A 17,929-nucleotide genomic window follows, 5' to 3' on the forward strand; every position below is an offset into this window, starting at 1 on the left:
GTTCATAAAATCATTTCGGTGACGCCCTGGTTTACATGTCAGACGTCATAGACTTGCCACCCAGAAATACTAAAAGATCAGCATGCACATTCCTAAATCTTCATTTCCTCAGCTGCAAAGGACTAAAATACAAATTAACACATGCATCCAGCTTTTCCTACATAGGTAGGCAGCTATGGAATGCATTACCACTTGACGTGAAAAAACAAAGCGACCTAACCAACTTTCAGAAATTACTGAAAACCTGCCTCTTTAACAAGGCATACCGCAATGATCCTTCATATGAACTTTAACGCATTACCTCTTTACCTAATTTTATTTTGTCATTCGTGTTCTCGATGCAGGGCTTTTTTTGAGGAGGTACTTGGGGGTACTGAATACTGGCACCTTTTTCATTGTCTGCTAAAATTGACTTATGGTCCCCAAGTTAAAGCAAAAGAGCTCAGGCTCTACACACCAATTCTGCCTTTTCATAGATTCTGTGACTGGTTGCAGGGGGCCTGGCTATTGTGGGGTGGGTCCCTCAGTGATCACCCCACCCCTGAAGGGTGGTCTGGCATTTGAGTACTGGCACTTTTTTTTGCTAGAAAACACGCATTGTCTCTATCTAATACCACTTGTATCTCTCATTCTGATTGCCATGACGGAACAATGTAAGCCACATTGAGCCTGCAAATAGGTGGGAAAATGTGGGATACAAATGCAACAAACAAACAAACAAATAAATAAATAAAGGACTCCTGTTGTCTCAGTCTTGAAGGCCCAGTTGTGCTCTTTTTTTTCTACTGTGTGCTTTTTTTGTGTATACTGTATACCCTATCTTTTGGCTTGATACATAATAAATTGCAGTATAGAAAGTTTTGTAATCAACACATAATCAAATGTGAATAAAATAAGATAAAACTGTACATTTCATTCTGTATAATTATACTACAGCAAGAGGCCCTCACTGGATGCCCACCGGAAGGGTGGAAGGCCAGATTTTAGGACTAAGGCTGTAAAAATACCAGCTTGGTTTAAAAATCTATGACTGGCTGAGCAAGGACATGCTTTTCCTGTAAGTTAATATGTGTCCCCGCTTGGGATCCATCCACTGGAATAGTGGTGGGTCAATTTACATACCTTAAACAGCTTAAACTGCTAAAAGGCACTGACTAGGCCTCATTAGAATTTAGTGTGACATTCAAAAGCAGTGCAAAAGCCAAGATCAAGGAATTGATGGCTAAAATCCTAAGTCAGATCACAAGATGATATAAGACAGAGATGTCCATGTTTGGATGTTTGGATGTCCGTATCTAGGGAAGTGTTTACAAAAAGGGAGCTGTCCAAGAGAGGAGGGAGACTTTCCTGTGAGCAGGGTCTTGCTTAAGAAGCGAGCTAAAGACAAAACCATGTTAGCAAGATAGAAGCTACTCATTAGCATGAGCCAATCAGTGACAACCATGACATTAGCATAGATCCAATCAGGTATATCTACTGTCATATTATCCATATCCTGAAGGCACTTATAAAAATCAGGGTATTTCCTGGTTTGAGTTAGAGAGACAAGGGTTGGCACTCTCTCTCCAAGGGAAACCAATGTGTCCAACAAAATTGACAAATTTCCTAGTTGCTTTCCCTTGTAAAACCTCCAATTGGTAAAAGAAATTATAAAACATTAGCAAATAATTAACACCTGTTTGTAGCTTATTATATTCCTATAATTAATTGATTGTACATGCCTGTTGTCAATCACTGATTTGACTTATACCTTAGCAAATAAACTCCTCATTCCAAATGATGATTTGTGGGCTTCACTTAATGATCAAAGGCTGTAAGTATAAATGCATTGTATAACTTGTAATCTAAATCCAGTTTGTTATAAGGCTGGTATCTTTTCCTTAGACCTAACGTCTCCCTTAGAGGCAATAACTCCTTGATTACCCCAGTACTAGTGTTATTTAGAGATGGAGTCAGATTAAGGTCACTCTAGCCTTCTTGGGGGGGGCTCGGGACCCCCCAATTCTAGACATTGGTGACCCTCCGTTCGATTTGAACACGCCACCAGAATTTTTGTCAAAGTGGGGTTATCTTCCAATTGATTGCTGTCCCTCATAAAGATCCAGAATTTCCTCCCCGGTGTTTCATACCCCTTATTACAGCATTCTGCTTTCTCTCTCTAAGCTTTCACTCCTTCCTGTGGTTAAGCCACTGTCAATTTCCCTTCCGTTATACTTTCCTATCGCAGTCAGTGAATTCTGTCCGTCCTTTCGTATACTCAGTTCTTTTCTCCCTGTTCTCCTGTCCCTCTTCCTCTTATGTTCATTCTCGTTATGTTCTTCTCCATCCCTGGCCGTTTTGATTGTGGTCCTACTCTGGTCTGTGATACTCAAGGTAGTTCTCTATAATCTTCTATCTCTCCCTTCCAATCATTCTGGTTTGTGTGGTATCTGTCTTATGCTTCAACACTGACAGGCTTGCCCCCACCTCTGTTCCTGCTCCCTCAGATGCTCACTCTCGCCTATTCTGTTTCTGGCCACTGTTGATTTCTCCCCATCCCTGTTAGAAACTGTCCTGATGTGTTGTTGTGCACGATTTATTGTTTAAATCTTCTTTCTAGTTGTGCGTTGGCTTCACATTTAAAACTGCGTAGTAAGTCTTGCTTCCTTCTTTCTGTTACTGCCAGACTTTATGGGCACTCTTTCTCCGCCCCCCCTTCCTTCCTGTCATACAGCTTTCATAGCATAATTTTTGGCTGAATTTATAAACTGCTGTTTTATTTTTGCTTTCTAAAACTGTTTCTGAGACTTTCAGAATTAAGATGCTTTATTTGGCAATCTAATCTGTTGCCCGGTTTCGTTAAAACTCAGAGACAGGGTTTTTTTTTTTGTTTGTTTTATGCTGCAAGAGACAGTTTGGTAGATCTTATCGTGTTCCACAATGTGGTTATGAAGTTTCAAAGGTTTGATTAATACAGGAGTTCACGATACTAAATCTTATCTCTATTTCTCCTGCGTAGTCCCTTTCCTTTTTTTACTGCGACATTTTTTTCACTTCCCCTTTTCTCGCTTGGGCGTAAACTTTTTTCCTGTTGTACTCCTGTACAGACTGTTTCTAAGATGCTCATTATTGCTTGGCAACAGTTTCCGGTGCTTATTTCCTGTTTCACTGAATCTATTGCCAGTCTGTCAGCCTGATTTCAATTTCTCCCTTACATTCTATTTTTCAAGTGGGTAGAGCCCCTGCTATTGCTGCACGTATTTTATGGTTTCTGCATTTATCCCTTAGCTGGTGATTGTTTTAGCAGTTTTTTCAGCAGGTGCCTAGCCGTCCTTCTCTTACTTACTCTCCTCCAGCACTGCCCCTCCCTTTCTTGATGGTTGCTCTGTCTCAGTCTCTAGTGGTTTTGCACTTTTTTTCCCCCTTGCTATCCTTTATATTAGCTTAAATAAGACTTGCTCACCATGCTGTTACAGGGCTTTCAAAATTTATTTTGTGTATATTTCATGGACTGCTTATTGATTGATATGTTAAATCCATTTCTCTGAGCTATCTGCCAGCGTTAAGTTTAGCTCAGCCTTATACAACTGCTTACTTATTGGTTCGCTACGGTTGTCTGTCAATATTTTTAATCCCACCCACTTCCCTTTTTAGGCATGATACTTTTCTTTCAGACTTTCGTGCTTGAATTGCAGTGCTCATTTTTGTATTTTGATTTGTGGCTGAAACTACACAACTTTTTACTTGTTTATTTCTAATTAAATTGTCTTCTTCACTCCTGACATAACTGAACGAATGAATTTGTACTGTTTGCTTTTGCATTATAGGCTTCTTCACTGTCAGCTGTTCCGTTCTAATGCTTTTGAGTTTCCTTCTCCTGGTTTGTTGAGTGGAAAATATATTGTCTAGTGAATGATGAACGTGGAATTTTTCACATTTTTTGTCCTGACTAAGGTGTTCCAACTAAAGGCTCTTTTTATGACTGTGCCTTCCCCGAAGAGCTTACATTTGTTTTGTTTTGCTTTGGAATATTTCGTTTTTTCTCTATTTTTCTACCACTTCTATAGTAATTTTCAGGGGCTTTTCCCCGGGACATACTATACTTTTATTGTTTTCTTATATACTAGTGTCACGCTATAATCATTGGGTTCGATACCGATGCCTGGGGCTTACATCCATCAAAGGTTACCCTTAAATGGATGACGGTATCTCAATTAGTAGAAGCAGAATTCCATTCAATTTTCAGAGTGGCCTGCGGATTCGGCATTATTGCCCACATATGCGTTACCTAGTACAGATGAGCGTGGGAGCAATATAGAGACGTCTGAGGCTTTTCGTTGCGAGTTTGGACAAGTTAACGAGGGCTTCTTAATATTTTTGAACTGTTAGTGGTAGACGAGCAAACTCCTAACTTTTTCAATGTTTTAGGAAGGTTAGTAGTAGAAGAGCAGACTCCTAACCAGGTTAGTGGTAGAAGAGATGACTCCTGACCATAAATTTTTGCTTGGTTTATAAGGTTCATTGTGGAGGTTAGTTGTAGAAGAGTAAAACTCCTAATCAGCGGAAACTCTGTGGACCGCTGCTCCTTGATTCATGATACCTTGTTCGCTGGTTTCTTGAGTTCTTTTGGGAGTGTTTGCGATATCCCTTTTTGGGGATTCTACCATGGGTTGGAACCCATGGCCAATAGTAGCAGGAATAACTCTTGGCAGGCAGTAGCAGCAGAGAACACTCCTGTCTTTAGAAGCACACTCTGGGGAGTAGTTTTCATTAATTAGGGGTAGAGTAGTATAAATATATAATAGCTGACACTACGTATTTATTTACTTTTGTACTGTCTCTCTAGGCATATTTCTGTTTACAGTTTTTGTCTTGCTTTCTCCTAATGTCACTTGTGGTCAAAGCGTGGAACTGTCCGCCAATTAGTAATTTTTATTTTAGGTCCCTATGTTGGAGTACATTAGCAGATGCATGAGTATGAATGTGTTATGTCTCTGCATGTTCTACTATCAGAATAATCATCGCATGTTTTTGTACACTGTTAGCACATTATCATTTCAAGATCTCCCTATTATCTCTGAAGCTGCTCTTTGAACCACTGACCTTGTACCAGGTTCTAGGTCTGGTCAATATATATATTATTACAATAGTTCATTTTTTTCTATAGCATGTTACAGGTCTGAAGCTCATTTGTAGACCACTTGCTCACTAGGTCCCGTGGTTATACATATTGGGTGATGTTGTTCACTACCCATTATGTCATATCTTCCGCAACCAACACCAGATACTGGTGATCTGACATCTATTCAGATCTCTGGTAAGGACTTTCTGGAACAAACCTTTCTATTTTGCGGTTGACCTCCCTATGCCACCGAGAGTTCAGAAGGGCATAGTGATCCCGCCAACTGTTCTCTTTCTCAATTGATTTTCTGCGCTGGAGATTACATTGTATGAATCGTGAGTATATTTTCATTTATTGTATGTGTTACTATTAAGCTTGCCGTTGTATACTTTCATGGCATGTTGGATTAGCTCTAATTTGAATGTTTTATTTTACCAAATTTAGGATTAAGATTTTGTCCTCAATACACAGGGACGCCTCTGTATGTGGGACAATAACTGTGTCTGTGTATGACTGTGGTTTTCCTTTTCTGTTTGTGTGCTGTGACTTGTGATTGGCTACTGGAATATTTATTTTTATATATTTTTTTCCTTTTGAAACCCTATACAATTCCTTAACTGTGCACAATTCCAATGATTGCTTTTGAACTACATTAAAAAATATCTTGCTTCCTCTTCTGAGCTTTAAGTTTTCTACATATCAGGATTAGGTTACAGTTTTAATTTCACGTCTATATGTTCCTGTGTGTCCTGTGATAGATGGCATATATTAAACCAGTTAATTATTAAGGAAACATTTCTTTAGTTTTAAATTTGTGCTTTAAGGTTACTCTGCGAGATTACCTATCAACTGCAGTGGTAGTAAATCTCAAAGGAGTGTTTTTTTCCAGGATTGTATATTATTTCATTTAAGCAATGTTTGTTTGATTTGTGACGTGATGTTAAATACCTGATTGTTTTTGACTTCTGGTAAATTGCTTTCACTAGAAATGCAAGCACTTTTTAGTTTTAATTTTATAGGTGTGCGTCCGTGTATGTGTTCTTTGAAAATTACATAATTGTTTCAGATATTTCCTATGAAAGGTTCTATATTATATGCCATCTAAAACACTGTTTCTTTGTGATGTTGGTTAAAATAACTAGTGCTGATGTTCACTTCCTGGTTCTCTATTGGGGATGTGTTCCGTAATAATGTATTAAGTGTTTTAATTTTTCTTTTCACGTCTTATCTACTACTCTCAAACTTCCTTCCCTGCCTCTTAAAGATTTATAGTTTTAAGATATATTATTGTATAGAGTTTCAGCATTTTTGGTTCTCAAACCCCAAATGGCACAGTTAAATTTCGTTTCCGGATTCCATAATACTACGGTGCCTGCCTTATTATGTATGCAATAGGGTTCGGAGATTAACCCTTGCATAACATAATTAACTAGTAAATCTGAACTAAAGAAATTCAGGTTGCTATTATTTCAGAGCTATGTTCAGATAAGACTAGCTACAATTGCCAATTTCCTCTTCATTGAGAACCGTACCTCTGGTAGCAGATAAAGTAATAACCTTCTCCTCTTTTCCTCTCCTGAAGTATTAATTCTATGAAGACTAATTACACCAGCATGAAGTATTAATATAAAAACTTCAACTTACAGTTTTGGTCTGATGTATAGCCCTATTTTCAGTCACCATAATATCCAATGCTTGCAGTGAGCAGTAAACTCAAAATAAGCACAGGAAACACCGTTATTTCGTGATTTCCTTAGGACCGAATGACAGAGATTAACCCTTGTAGTTCTTATTTTCTCTTAAGTTCATTTTTACAAAAGCTTTGAACTCAGTATATGATACAGGAATTCATTACGTGTTTCAGATTTTTAATAACTAGATGGGTTTTTCTATGATTCTGTATTATCCTTGCTACTCTTTGTTTAGAATTCAATTTACAATATAGGCTTACAAGCTGTTCCATTTATCATATGAACATAGCCTACTGGTCAATTGTGTGCATTTATTGCATTATATCTTTAATTTTTTGAATTTTACTAAGACATGCTTCTACGTGTCTCCTGCTTATAAATTGGCTCCTCCTCTGTATTTAAAATATACTCTAAATTGTAAATTGATTCCTGGGAATATATAAGCTTATTTTTAGCTATCCCTCTGAATGTGAATCTTGATATGCTGTCATAATTTAGGGCCCAAATTGTGAAAGCATAGAAAGGATCAGTTTAAAATTTAATATAATTTTCATTTTCCAAATTGGCTGTGAACTATTACAGAGGACTATAGGTTATTGTCCTTCTCATTTGACCTATTTAAACCTTGTAAAGGTCACGTGAGGAGGCCTCATAGAAATATATAGTTTTTACATCTTTCTTTTCTGATATTGGCTTTTCTCTATCTCTTTAAATATCATATTAAGGGCTGTATTTTCCTGGAGCAGACTCTGACCACAATGTTTCCTCAGACTATGCTGACTTCCTGTGCCAGCAACATCTCATCTACAGAGAAAAATTGTTTTCTACTTGTAACTTATGATTTTATATATTGAAACTATGCTCCACATACTGGTGCACCAAGGAACTAACAATACATTCTTTGATTTTTTCTTTCTAATGATCCTGTGCTAAGATTTAAATACTAGGCATTACTTGTATGTCATCTCTATTTAATCAGTACTGTAGGTTGACTAAAGACTGCAAAACCAATTCCTGATCTACCACCTCTATTCCAGTTTAGTACTTCTACTGCAACTGACCTCTGGCAAGAAAAAGGAGCACCAACTTCTCCAATGAGAATTTTCTTTTGTCCAAATGAAGTCATTAATTTAGACCTTCTTGGTTATGCACTTAAATATTCTACTGTATTAAATATTTTTGCAGGCTCATCTTTTCCAAAACCTACATGACACTTTACATATGAGCTCTCTGTTACAACAGACAGCGACCGTGATTCCAGAAGATACTTCCAACCTGGACTAGTTATGAGTTTTAAATTTCTGCACATTAGTCTTCTGCTTTGATTATGACTATTTCCTAAGCTACCCTTCTTTCTGGATCATCTAACTCATAAGTCCTGCTGGCCTCCTGCAACTGAGGGCCCAACCCTTGGTGAATGTTAGTCATCGCAGGTGAAGATTCCATATCTATTGGCAATAGATTGCAACACATTGCCCTCCATACATCAATAACTTGAACATTTACCATCATCTCTAAATTTTAATTTTTACTCTTTTCTTTTGTTCCATATACTTAACCATTGTTATTTGATCATGTCTTCGTAATAATTACCAATCTGTCTCGCACATTATGCAAGCCAGAAGTGGGGATATATTATGCAAATCCCAATTCCAAATCCCAATTGCAAATCCCAATTCCAAATCCCAATTCCCAATCCTTACCTATTTATGTAAATTGGTTTCCCTTTTGTTTTTGCACTTAATTAGCACTGTTTTCTCCATGTTTACATTGTCTTTCATTTCTCTTGACATTTATTCAATTCACACTGATTATGCCCACCAAGATATGGCAATGTATCATTCAGGCATACAGTCATTTTGCTTATTCCTTTGCTAAACTCTGACTGTTGAAGGACTAATTATGATTGTGCATGCCTAGAATAAAGACTTGGAAATATCCAAGTTTGTACACCACAAGTACGTCTTCAAGATCTATCCAGGCCCAAATGATGTTAGATCCCCCAAGATTGTGGCAATAACCTTTACACCTTGCAAACTACTGGATCACAAGTTTTGGGTCCATGTGAAAGATATACGGGTTTACTCAGCCGTAGAACCAGATGTTACCAGCCTACCCATCTCAAGACCAGCCACTTCCTTCAGCAGGCCAGCCTGAAAACCCAGCCCTGTTAGATCTTCCAGATCTCCGTCCAGATTCTTCAGTGCTTCCACCGCCTCAACCATGAACGATGAAAGAGACTTTAGAACTGATACTTAATTTGAGAATTACTGTTGCCGTTTATGGACATTATAGATTCATATTTTGTTTTATTTTCAGTTTAGCAGTAATCCTGTCTATATAATGAAAAGGTTTTATTTTTATTTTCCTAATATTTCCTGTATTGTTCTGATTGTTTTTCTAAGAGTTTAATTTAAATTGAAGTTGATATTGCTCAGATACAAGGGTAACATCAAACCCTAATACTGGCTCTGATATCATAATGTAGGTGTAAACCCTGTTAGTATCAACCAGTTATGCAATTGTTTAACTTTGGTGTAGGCTTACTTAAGCTGCATGTCTTTCTGTAGGTTTGACTAAGCTCCAAGTGGGGTAACGGATATATAAAATGCTTCCCATACTTCCAGGTCATTATGCATATGTCAAGATACATGCATGACCTTTGTTAATATAAATTTTCCTAGGATTGACCCTTTTTGCTGTATGAGGCAACCTCATACTTGCTATCCACTTTTTAGTGCTCATGATTGGATGCTAATGATGAGTACTAGTAAGGTCCAGGAATTCCGATCTGTTTAAGGATTCTGAATACCGACAACCTAAAACAGCCTGCAATCTGAGTACTAACCATATATTTGTTGAGCCACCATAACAATGCTTAATCAAAACCACTATTCCTTCCGAGGACCACTGAGATACATACATTAGATTATCTCCCCATGTACTATGCAACAGATACAATAGAAGTCATAGAAAGACCTGAAAGTGTTTATTAGTACGATCCACCTTAAATTGCTATTACCCACATACCTATACTTCATGAGATTTTGTAGATGAACTAATGGATTTGTCCCATTCATAAAACCTCTCTCACTACAGGTTTGAGTAAGCCTCAAGAGGGGTAACATCAAGATTAAGGCCCAAGGGATTGGATAATATAAAGGGAATTCCATATGCCCAAATAATATATAACCTGAGAATGAAGTTTCCTATCTTGCACCATACCTTCTAGCAATTTGTAAGACCCAAACTCCCCCTCTCGTTTGATAGCTTGCCACCTTCTGGAATGGATGATGACGAGCTTGACGAGCTTTGTGTCACCCCTCCTCAGAGGGGGTGACAAGTGGGGAATGTATAATTATACTACAGCAAGAGGCCCTCACTGGATGCCCACCGGAAGGGTGGAAGGCCAGATTTTAGGACTAAGGCTGTAAAAATACCAGCTTGGTTTAAAAATCTATGACTGGCTGAGCAAGGACATGCTTTTCCTGTAAGTTAATATGTGTCCCCGCTTGGGATCCATCCACTGGAATAGTGGTGGGTCAATTTACATACCTTAAACAGCTTAAACTGCTAAAAGGCACTGACTAGGCCTCATTAGAATTTAGTGTGACATTCAAAAGCAGTGCAAAAGCCAAGATCAAGGAATTGATGGCTAAAATCCTAAGTCAGATCACAAGATGATATAAGACAGAGATGTCCATGTTTGGATGTTTGGATGTCCGTATCTAGGGAAGTGTTTACAAAAAGGGAGCTGTCCAAGAGAGGAGGGAGACTTTCCTGTGAGCAGGGTCTTGCTTAAGAAGCGAGCTAAAGACAAAACCATGTTAGCAAGATAGAAGCTACTCATTAGCATGAGCCAATCAGTGACAACCATGACATTAGCATAGATCCAATCAGGTATATCTACTGTCATATTATCCATATCCTGAAGGCACTTATAAAAATCAGGGTATTTCCTGGTTTGAGTTAGAGAGACAAGGGTTGGCACTCTCTCTCCAAGGGAAACCAATGTGTCCAACAAAATTGACAAATTTCCTAGTTGCTTTCCCTTGTAAAACCTCCAATTGGTAAAAGAAATTATAAAACATTAGCAAATAATTAACACCTGTTTGTAGCTTATTATATTCCTATAATTAATTGATTGTACATGCCTGTTGTCAATCACTGATTTGACTTATACCTTAGCAAATAAACTCCTCATTCCAAATGATGATTTGTGGGCTTCACTTAATGATCAAAGGCTGTAAGTATAAATGCATTGTATAACTTGTAATCTAAATCCAGTTTGTTATAAGGCTGGTATCTTTTCCTTAGACCTAACGTCTCCCTTAGAGGCAATAACTCCTTGATTACCCCAGTACTAGTGTTATTTAGAGATGGAGTCAGATTAAGGTCACTCTAGCCTTCTTGGGGGGGGCTCGGGACCCCCCAATTCTAGACAATTCCTAGATTGGTACTTACCATCTGAGAAGACTTTCCCATGTTTATCCAAAGCTGTTAGGTTAAGACTTTTAATCCTTCTAGATCTGTGCCAGATCTGTAAGTGAAGTACAATGATTAACTCAAGTAGTAATCTAGTCCAGTCACTGTCTATCATATGGCACATGCAGTCTTTTTGAGCACAATTTCAAAAGCTATTAAGTATGTAGGGGTCAATATTCAAAGTGATTTGACTGGGCAGGAGAGGCTCCTGCCTGGTTAAATCACACTCAACTGCCCTTCCACTGACATTCAGTGGCTCCTAACCAGTGCTTTTTTTGTAGAAAAAAAGGTGCTGGTACTCATTATGGGTGGGGTCACCACATATGGCTCCACCCCTATGATAGCCTGTTGCAAAATAACTCTCCTCTCGTGTGTCTGGGCAAAAAACTCTTTATTTGGGAGTCAATCCCCTTCTTATATACTCTATGAATATTCATGGATATTACATGTATTATCATTACTATTGGTTACATTTTGCTTACACAACCATGATCATGCATTGCTTACAAGAACAACTCTACATGAACAGCTCGTGAACCTGCTCAGGAATGTACAAACATCACCTGCTATTCTGCTACTTTCTCAGGAAAGAACAAAAACATCACATGCTAGATTCTCAGGAATATACAAAACATCATCTGCTGCCTGTATCCAAATACATTCTATCTACATCTCCACCTTTTTTTTTTTTTTTTTTTTTTAATGAAATCTCCGTGGTGTGCCAGCTGGAGATGGAGGTGGAGATGTTTGTAATAGCTTATAAACATATTGAGCAGAGTGACGTGTTGGAGCGAATGGACGAGGAAAACATAAAGAAAAAAGGTTAGGAATGCATTGTATACAACAGCAAAAAATAGTGAAAACAAAAATACCAATGACTAAATACTGGATAATAGGGCGGAGCCAGGTCCAAGGGATCCATTGCCACAATTGATCCCATACATCAGAGAGTAGGTTATTATGAATAGTAATATGAGTAGTTAAATTCCGTAGGAAAGCTAATTGTTTGTCAATGGCCTTTGAATTGTCAGATAAATTAAAACAGCACATGTCCTGAAACTCTTCGCAACCATGATGGTTAAGTAATAAAAGATAATCAATGGCTGCTCGATTTTGTAAAACTCCATGACGTAATTGCTGTTGCTCAGCATTAAGTAAACTAATAGCAGTGGAGGTTGCATTGATTGATTTAATTGCCCAACAGGCTAATTCACGAATATTTTTTGCATTTGCCGCTGCCAATGCAGGGACACCTATTAATGAAAATGCAAGTGCCAGATATTCAGTTTGACTCAGAAATTTAACATTATCATTGCAATTGGCAGCAAGGGTCATACGCTTGGATCGCATATGTGAGGAGTTAGAAAATAAAATATGTTTACTGGGAAGTACCATAGTGAGTCGACTTAGACAGCATGTAGTACCATCAGATATATTAGCTGGAATATAATTAAAGGTATACATTCCACATGACCAAAACCAGCCAGGGGGTAAATGAGTAAATTTATAAATATATGAAACATTTTCGTAGGAGCTACAATTTAACAAAGTTGGTCCAAAATTAACACAATTTGATCGGGTACAATTAACCATACGAGCACATGTCATATTGATACTAGCTATTTGATTGGTTCTCACATGCATTGCCAAGTAGGCGGCAACAGGGTTTGTGTTCCCCAATTATGGTATTCATAAGAAGCATTTCGATAGGATGAATTAACAGGAAGCTGTGAATAAAACCAAGTATCATTTTGCATATCTTTAGGATCATGACATACTGGAATCAGGCAAGTTGCCAAAACTTCTCCAACTGCCTTTTGATGAGAAAGACAGAAATCAGTTTGGTTCAGTGAAATTGCAAACGCTTCCCAAATATTTTTTGTGGGAAGTAATTGTGACTGTCCACAAGGTATGTACAAACAACAACACAGTAGAAGCAATGTAATGGAATTAGCATTAAGCGCTGCAATAATAGCCACTACGAAGTTATCATCAGTCTTTTCAATATGAGCTTTTTCTAAAGTCTCTGTAGCTTGTTGACTCAAGGCTTTAATTTGTCCCCAAGTAACAGGAGCATTAGGTTGACGAGTCACTGACCGTTTGCGTGTTTGCATCTGCGGTCCTTGAAGGGTGAGTGTGAAATTGGGAATTGGGTTGTGAAGACCTTGATGCCACGACATGAGGTTTCACCCACTTTGCTGGAATCCACACCGGGCCAGAATCTGTTTGAACAGCAGCGTAACCACGACCCCAGGTAAGGAGAGGCACAGGGGAACTCCACTGATCAGAAGGTAGTTGTCGGTATATGACCAAAGGACGAGATAAAGGTGGGGCAGGAGTACGAAAATGTTGTTCAAATCTGGAAGAAAAAGTTTTTGTAGCAGGATTATTGATGAGATTGAGATGATTCAGTGTGTAAAGGATTTGTGCTAAGCATTCATCAATGCTTACTCTATGACGGAGAATACCGTCTTTTTTTGTAGTCAGATTACTTAAAGCAGTTTTCAGTGTGCGATTAGCACGTTCAACAATAGCTTGACCAGTGGAGTTATAGGGGATACCAAAAAGGTGCTCAATATGCCAGAGGGTCAGGAACTCCTGTAAGGAGGTGGAAGTATAAGCAGGGGCATTGTCTGTCTTGAGAGTTTTAGGAACACCCATGACCGCAAAAGCTTGGAGAAGATGAGAGCGGACATGAGATGTAGTTTCCCCTTTTTGTGCAGTGACCCACAAAAATCCAGAATGAGTATCAACAACCACATGAAGCTTAGACCATTGACCAAAAGGGGGAAAGTGAGTAACGTCCATTTGCCAGAGGCTATTAACTTCCAGACCACGAGGATTAACTCCAGGAAAAAAGGTAGTAGGAGCTGAAAAGGAACATTGTGGACAATTTTTGATAATAGCTCTAGCTTCTTCTAAAGAAATTTGAAACTGGCGAGCTAGGCTAGGTGCATTTTGATGATGAAGTTCATGACTGCAGTGTGCTGTGGAGAAAAAATGAAGATGGCGATCCGCTCGAGCATTCCCTTCAGACAGACCACCAGGAAAAGGTTGATGACTGCGGATATGACCTATAAAGAGAGAAGAAAGGCGATTCTCCAAGTAACCTTGGAGGGTTAACAGTAAAGCATAAAAAGAGGCATCCATTTTGAATGATACATAACTGTCGGGCATGCGACTTATAATCTTTTTCCTGGAGAGGAATTGAAAAAAAACAATCCTTCAGATCTATAATAGCTAATTGATAATCATAAGGAATCAAATTAGGATTTGGAATACCACATTGTAACGGGCCCATTGGTTCTAAAATCGCATTAATAGCTCGTAGGTCATGTAAAAATCTCCATTTTCCGGATTTTTTCTTGATCACAAATACCGGAGTATTATATGGAGAATTGGTAGGCTCAATGTGATTTAATTGTAATTGTTCTTCCACCAATTGATGTAAAATCAACAGTTTTTCTCTGGTAATCGGCCACTGCTCTACCCAAACAGGTTTGTCAGTTTTCCATTCCAAAGGAAGAGAAAAAGACATATTTATGAACTGTTAATCAGGTAGGATCAATGATGCATCTAATTGTTCCAAAAGGTCACGACCCCATAAATTAAAGGGTACTTGTAAAATACAGGGCTTAATATGTCCTAGAACCTTGGTATCGTTAGGATATGTAATAGATAACCATTGAGAACTTTGGGAGGCTGACTGAGTTCCCCCTATTCCTGTCACATGTGAAGTATCTTCAATGGGCCATTCCACAGGCCATTGTTTATAAGCTATGACAGAAACATCCGCCCCGGTATCTAATATACCAACAAAGGGCTTTTGTTGCAATAAAAATTGAGCAGTGGGTCGTGCATTAGAAACCGGTTTTAAAACTGCACTTACCTGTCGCGTAGATCCAAAGCCCCCTGTACGAGAGACAGTAGAAGGAATAGGTGCTGTAAAATATGGTAAAATAATTAATTGTGCCCACGAGTCCCCGGGAGAAATTGTTAAAGGTGATGAGGACCATACTTGAATTTTAACAATGCCTGTGTAATCAGCATCAATAACTCCAGGGATAACATGAATACCTGCCTTCGATGCAGAGGAGCGAGGTAATACTAAACCTACAGTAGCCGCTGGAATGGGTCCTTTAAAGGTAGTATTATATACCAAAACTTCATGAGGTAAGATGGCAGTTTTACATTCCGCTGCAATAAGGTCAATTCCTGCACTACCTTGTGTAGCAGTAGTACTATGAGCAAAAGACCCTTGCACTCCCTTTGGACCGAGGTTAGGAGTTAACCCGGAGCAAAGTTTTTTGGGGGTGGCGGTGTGGAATTAATTGGATTAGAGCGACATTGATTGGCCCAATGATATCCTTTTTGACATCGAGGACATTTTCGAGAAGGTCGAGAAGGTCCTTTTGCAAAGTTGGCACCCCCTCCTGGGGCTCTACACTGAGCTCGAAAATGTCCTGGTTTCTTACAATTAAAACACGTCCCCTGTGGCTTATTACCTTTTTGTATAGCTCCTGCTAACAAATTCATAGAATAACCATGAGTCCCCACATCTGCACATGCGCTCAATAAATCTGCTAAAGTAATTCCTGGGCGATGAGCTACAGTCTGCAATGCCTTTTTGCAATCTGAATTTGCATTTTCTTGGGCTAATTTAATCAATAACTCTGTTTGCGCATCAAGATTATCAATTTGCCTAGTTACAGCTTCCTGCAATCGATTAACAAATTGAAGGTAAGATTCGGTTGCACCCTGTTTAATTGATGCAAAAGATTTTGTTGGTTTATTCCCTTCTGGTGTTCTTTTAAATGCTCGCAAGATACAAGTGCCTATGGCTTGAAAACAGGTATCGTTTTGTTGAATTTGCATATCAAGGGTTGAAAATGGTCCCGATCCATAAATTTGATCAGGCACCAAATTAGTCCCAGTGATAAGTTGTGCTGCTTGCTTATATTCATTATCCCACACTACATATTGCGCAGGAGTTAACAGCATACGGAAAAGGTCTTTCCAATCTTTTGGAGTCATTAAGTAACCGTTACTAATCCCTTCTATCATGCCTTGAACAAATGAACTTTTTAAACCTGATTCTACGATAGCTCTACGTAATTCTCTCAAAACTTGATAAGGTAGAGCAGTCCATTCTGCATGATGTGTTTCGTTCCCTGCCTCTATTGTTGTAGTTCTAGTAACTGGGTATAAATTAGGATTAGGTTCCGAATTATCCCATAGATCATCGTTCCAAATGAATTCACCATTTTTTCGTGCTTGCTGTATACCTAATTGAATTAAACTAGGTCGTTCTACGCTCTTTGGTGTTTTGGTAATAATAACGCTATCATTAGCGTTGTTGTTTTGGATATTTTCAATTGGTTTATTAGGGGTAGTAGTAGTAAAGTCAGGAGTTTTGTTTTGCTCTTCCCTTCCCATATCGGTGGCCAGCCGACAAGAAGGAGGAGAAGGTGTAGGTCCAAGAGTCGCGGGAGGTAAAAGAGACCAGGTCTTGCCTGGCAATTTGTTGGATATATTTTCGTTAGTAATGCCTGTCAATCCAGAAGAGAGAATTACTATAGTAGAATATATCTCTCTCCAAGTCAATAATATAGGAGTCGAAACTCTAGGCTCTAAACGAAACTGCTGCCCTATCTTTTCCCATGTTTGAGGATCGAATGATCCCTTCTCTGGATACCAGGGACATTGACAAACTATTTCCTCAATTAAACGCTCTATATCTTTAAGAGTTATTGGATTTCGGGAGGAACCATATCTTTGCGTTATAGTATATAGCTCCTGTGCATGTTGTTTATGTGATGATGTTAAATTTCCCCCCATACTTACAGTGTTCCGTAGAAGGAATGGCGCGCTGACTGTTCCAGTCGTAGTAAGTACGTCACGTTTTCACCGATCACGTCGGGGATCACCAGATGTTGCAAAATAACTCTCCTCTCGTGTGTCTGGGCAAAAAACTCTTTATTTGGGAGTCAATCCCCTTCTTATATACTCTATGAATATTCATGGATATTACATGTATTATCATTACTATTGGTTACATTTTGCTTACACAACCATGATCATGCATTGCTTACAAGAACAACTCTACATGAACAGCTCGTGAACCTGCTCAGGAATGTACAAACATCACCTGCTATTCTGCTACTTTCTCAGGAAAGAACAAAAACATCACATGCTAGATTCTCAGGAATATACAAAACATCATCTGCTGCCTGTATCCAAATACATTCTATCTACAATAGCCACACCCACATTAACCACACCCCCTATACCAGCCATGGCGCATATAAACAGACATCATTGAAAATATTATAGTACTATAGGAGAAAAAAATAACGTGATTTTTTTCATTATAAATAATCTCTGTAAGCTCTTACAGCTCCAGTATACCCAGTGCAAAATAAGACAGCCAATGTAAATTCTCAAATTGGACACAATTACAAACACTAAAATGAAAATAAAATGATTTTTTTCTACCTTTGTTGTCTGGTGACTGTTTTTCTTTCCATATTGGTCCCAGTCTGTGATTCTGCTTTCTTTTCTTTTCGCTTAACTCTTCTGTGCCATTTGTCATTTTTGTCTCCTTTTTCTTTGCTTTCTTCAATATTTTTCAGGCTCTCTCTCTGTCCAGATT

General features: G+C 38.5%; 1 protein-coding gene across 2 annotated transcripts in view; it reads right to left on the bottom strand.

Moving 5' to 3' along the window:
• The window catches only part of LOC115471609 (acylamino-acid-releasing enzyme-like), a 342,862-nt gene that overhangs the window by 224,703 nt on the left and 100,230 nt on the right, over positions 1-17,929 (bottom strand). For both annotated transcript variants that reach the window (XM_030205317.1, XM_030205316.1), the window contains exon 5: positions 11,257-11,332. In XM_030205317.1, the coding sequence (XP_030061177.1) occupies positions 11,257-11,332 (76 nt within the window). The remainder of the gene's footprint in view (positions 1-11,256; positions 11,333-17,929) is intronic.

Source organism: Microcaecilia unicolor, chromosome 6 (genome assembly GCF_901765095.1).
Source record: "Microcaecilia unicolor chromosome 6, aMicUni1.1, whole genome shotgun sequence".
Classification (NCBI taxonomy): Eukaryota; Metazoa; Chordata; class Amphibia; order Gymnophiona; family Siphonopidae; genus Microcaecilia; species Microcaecilia unicolor.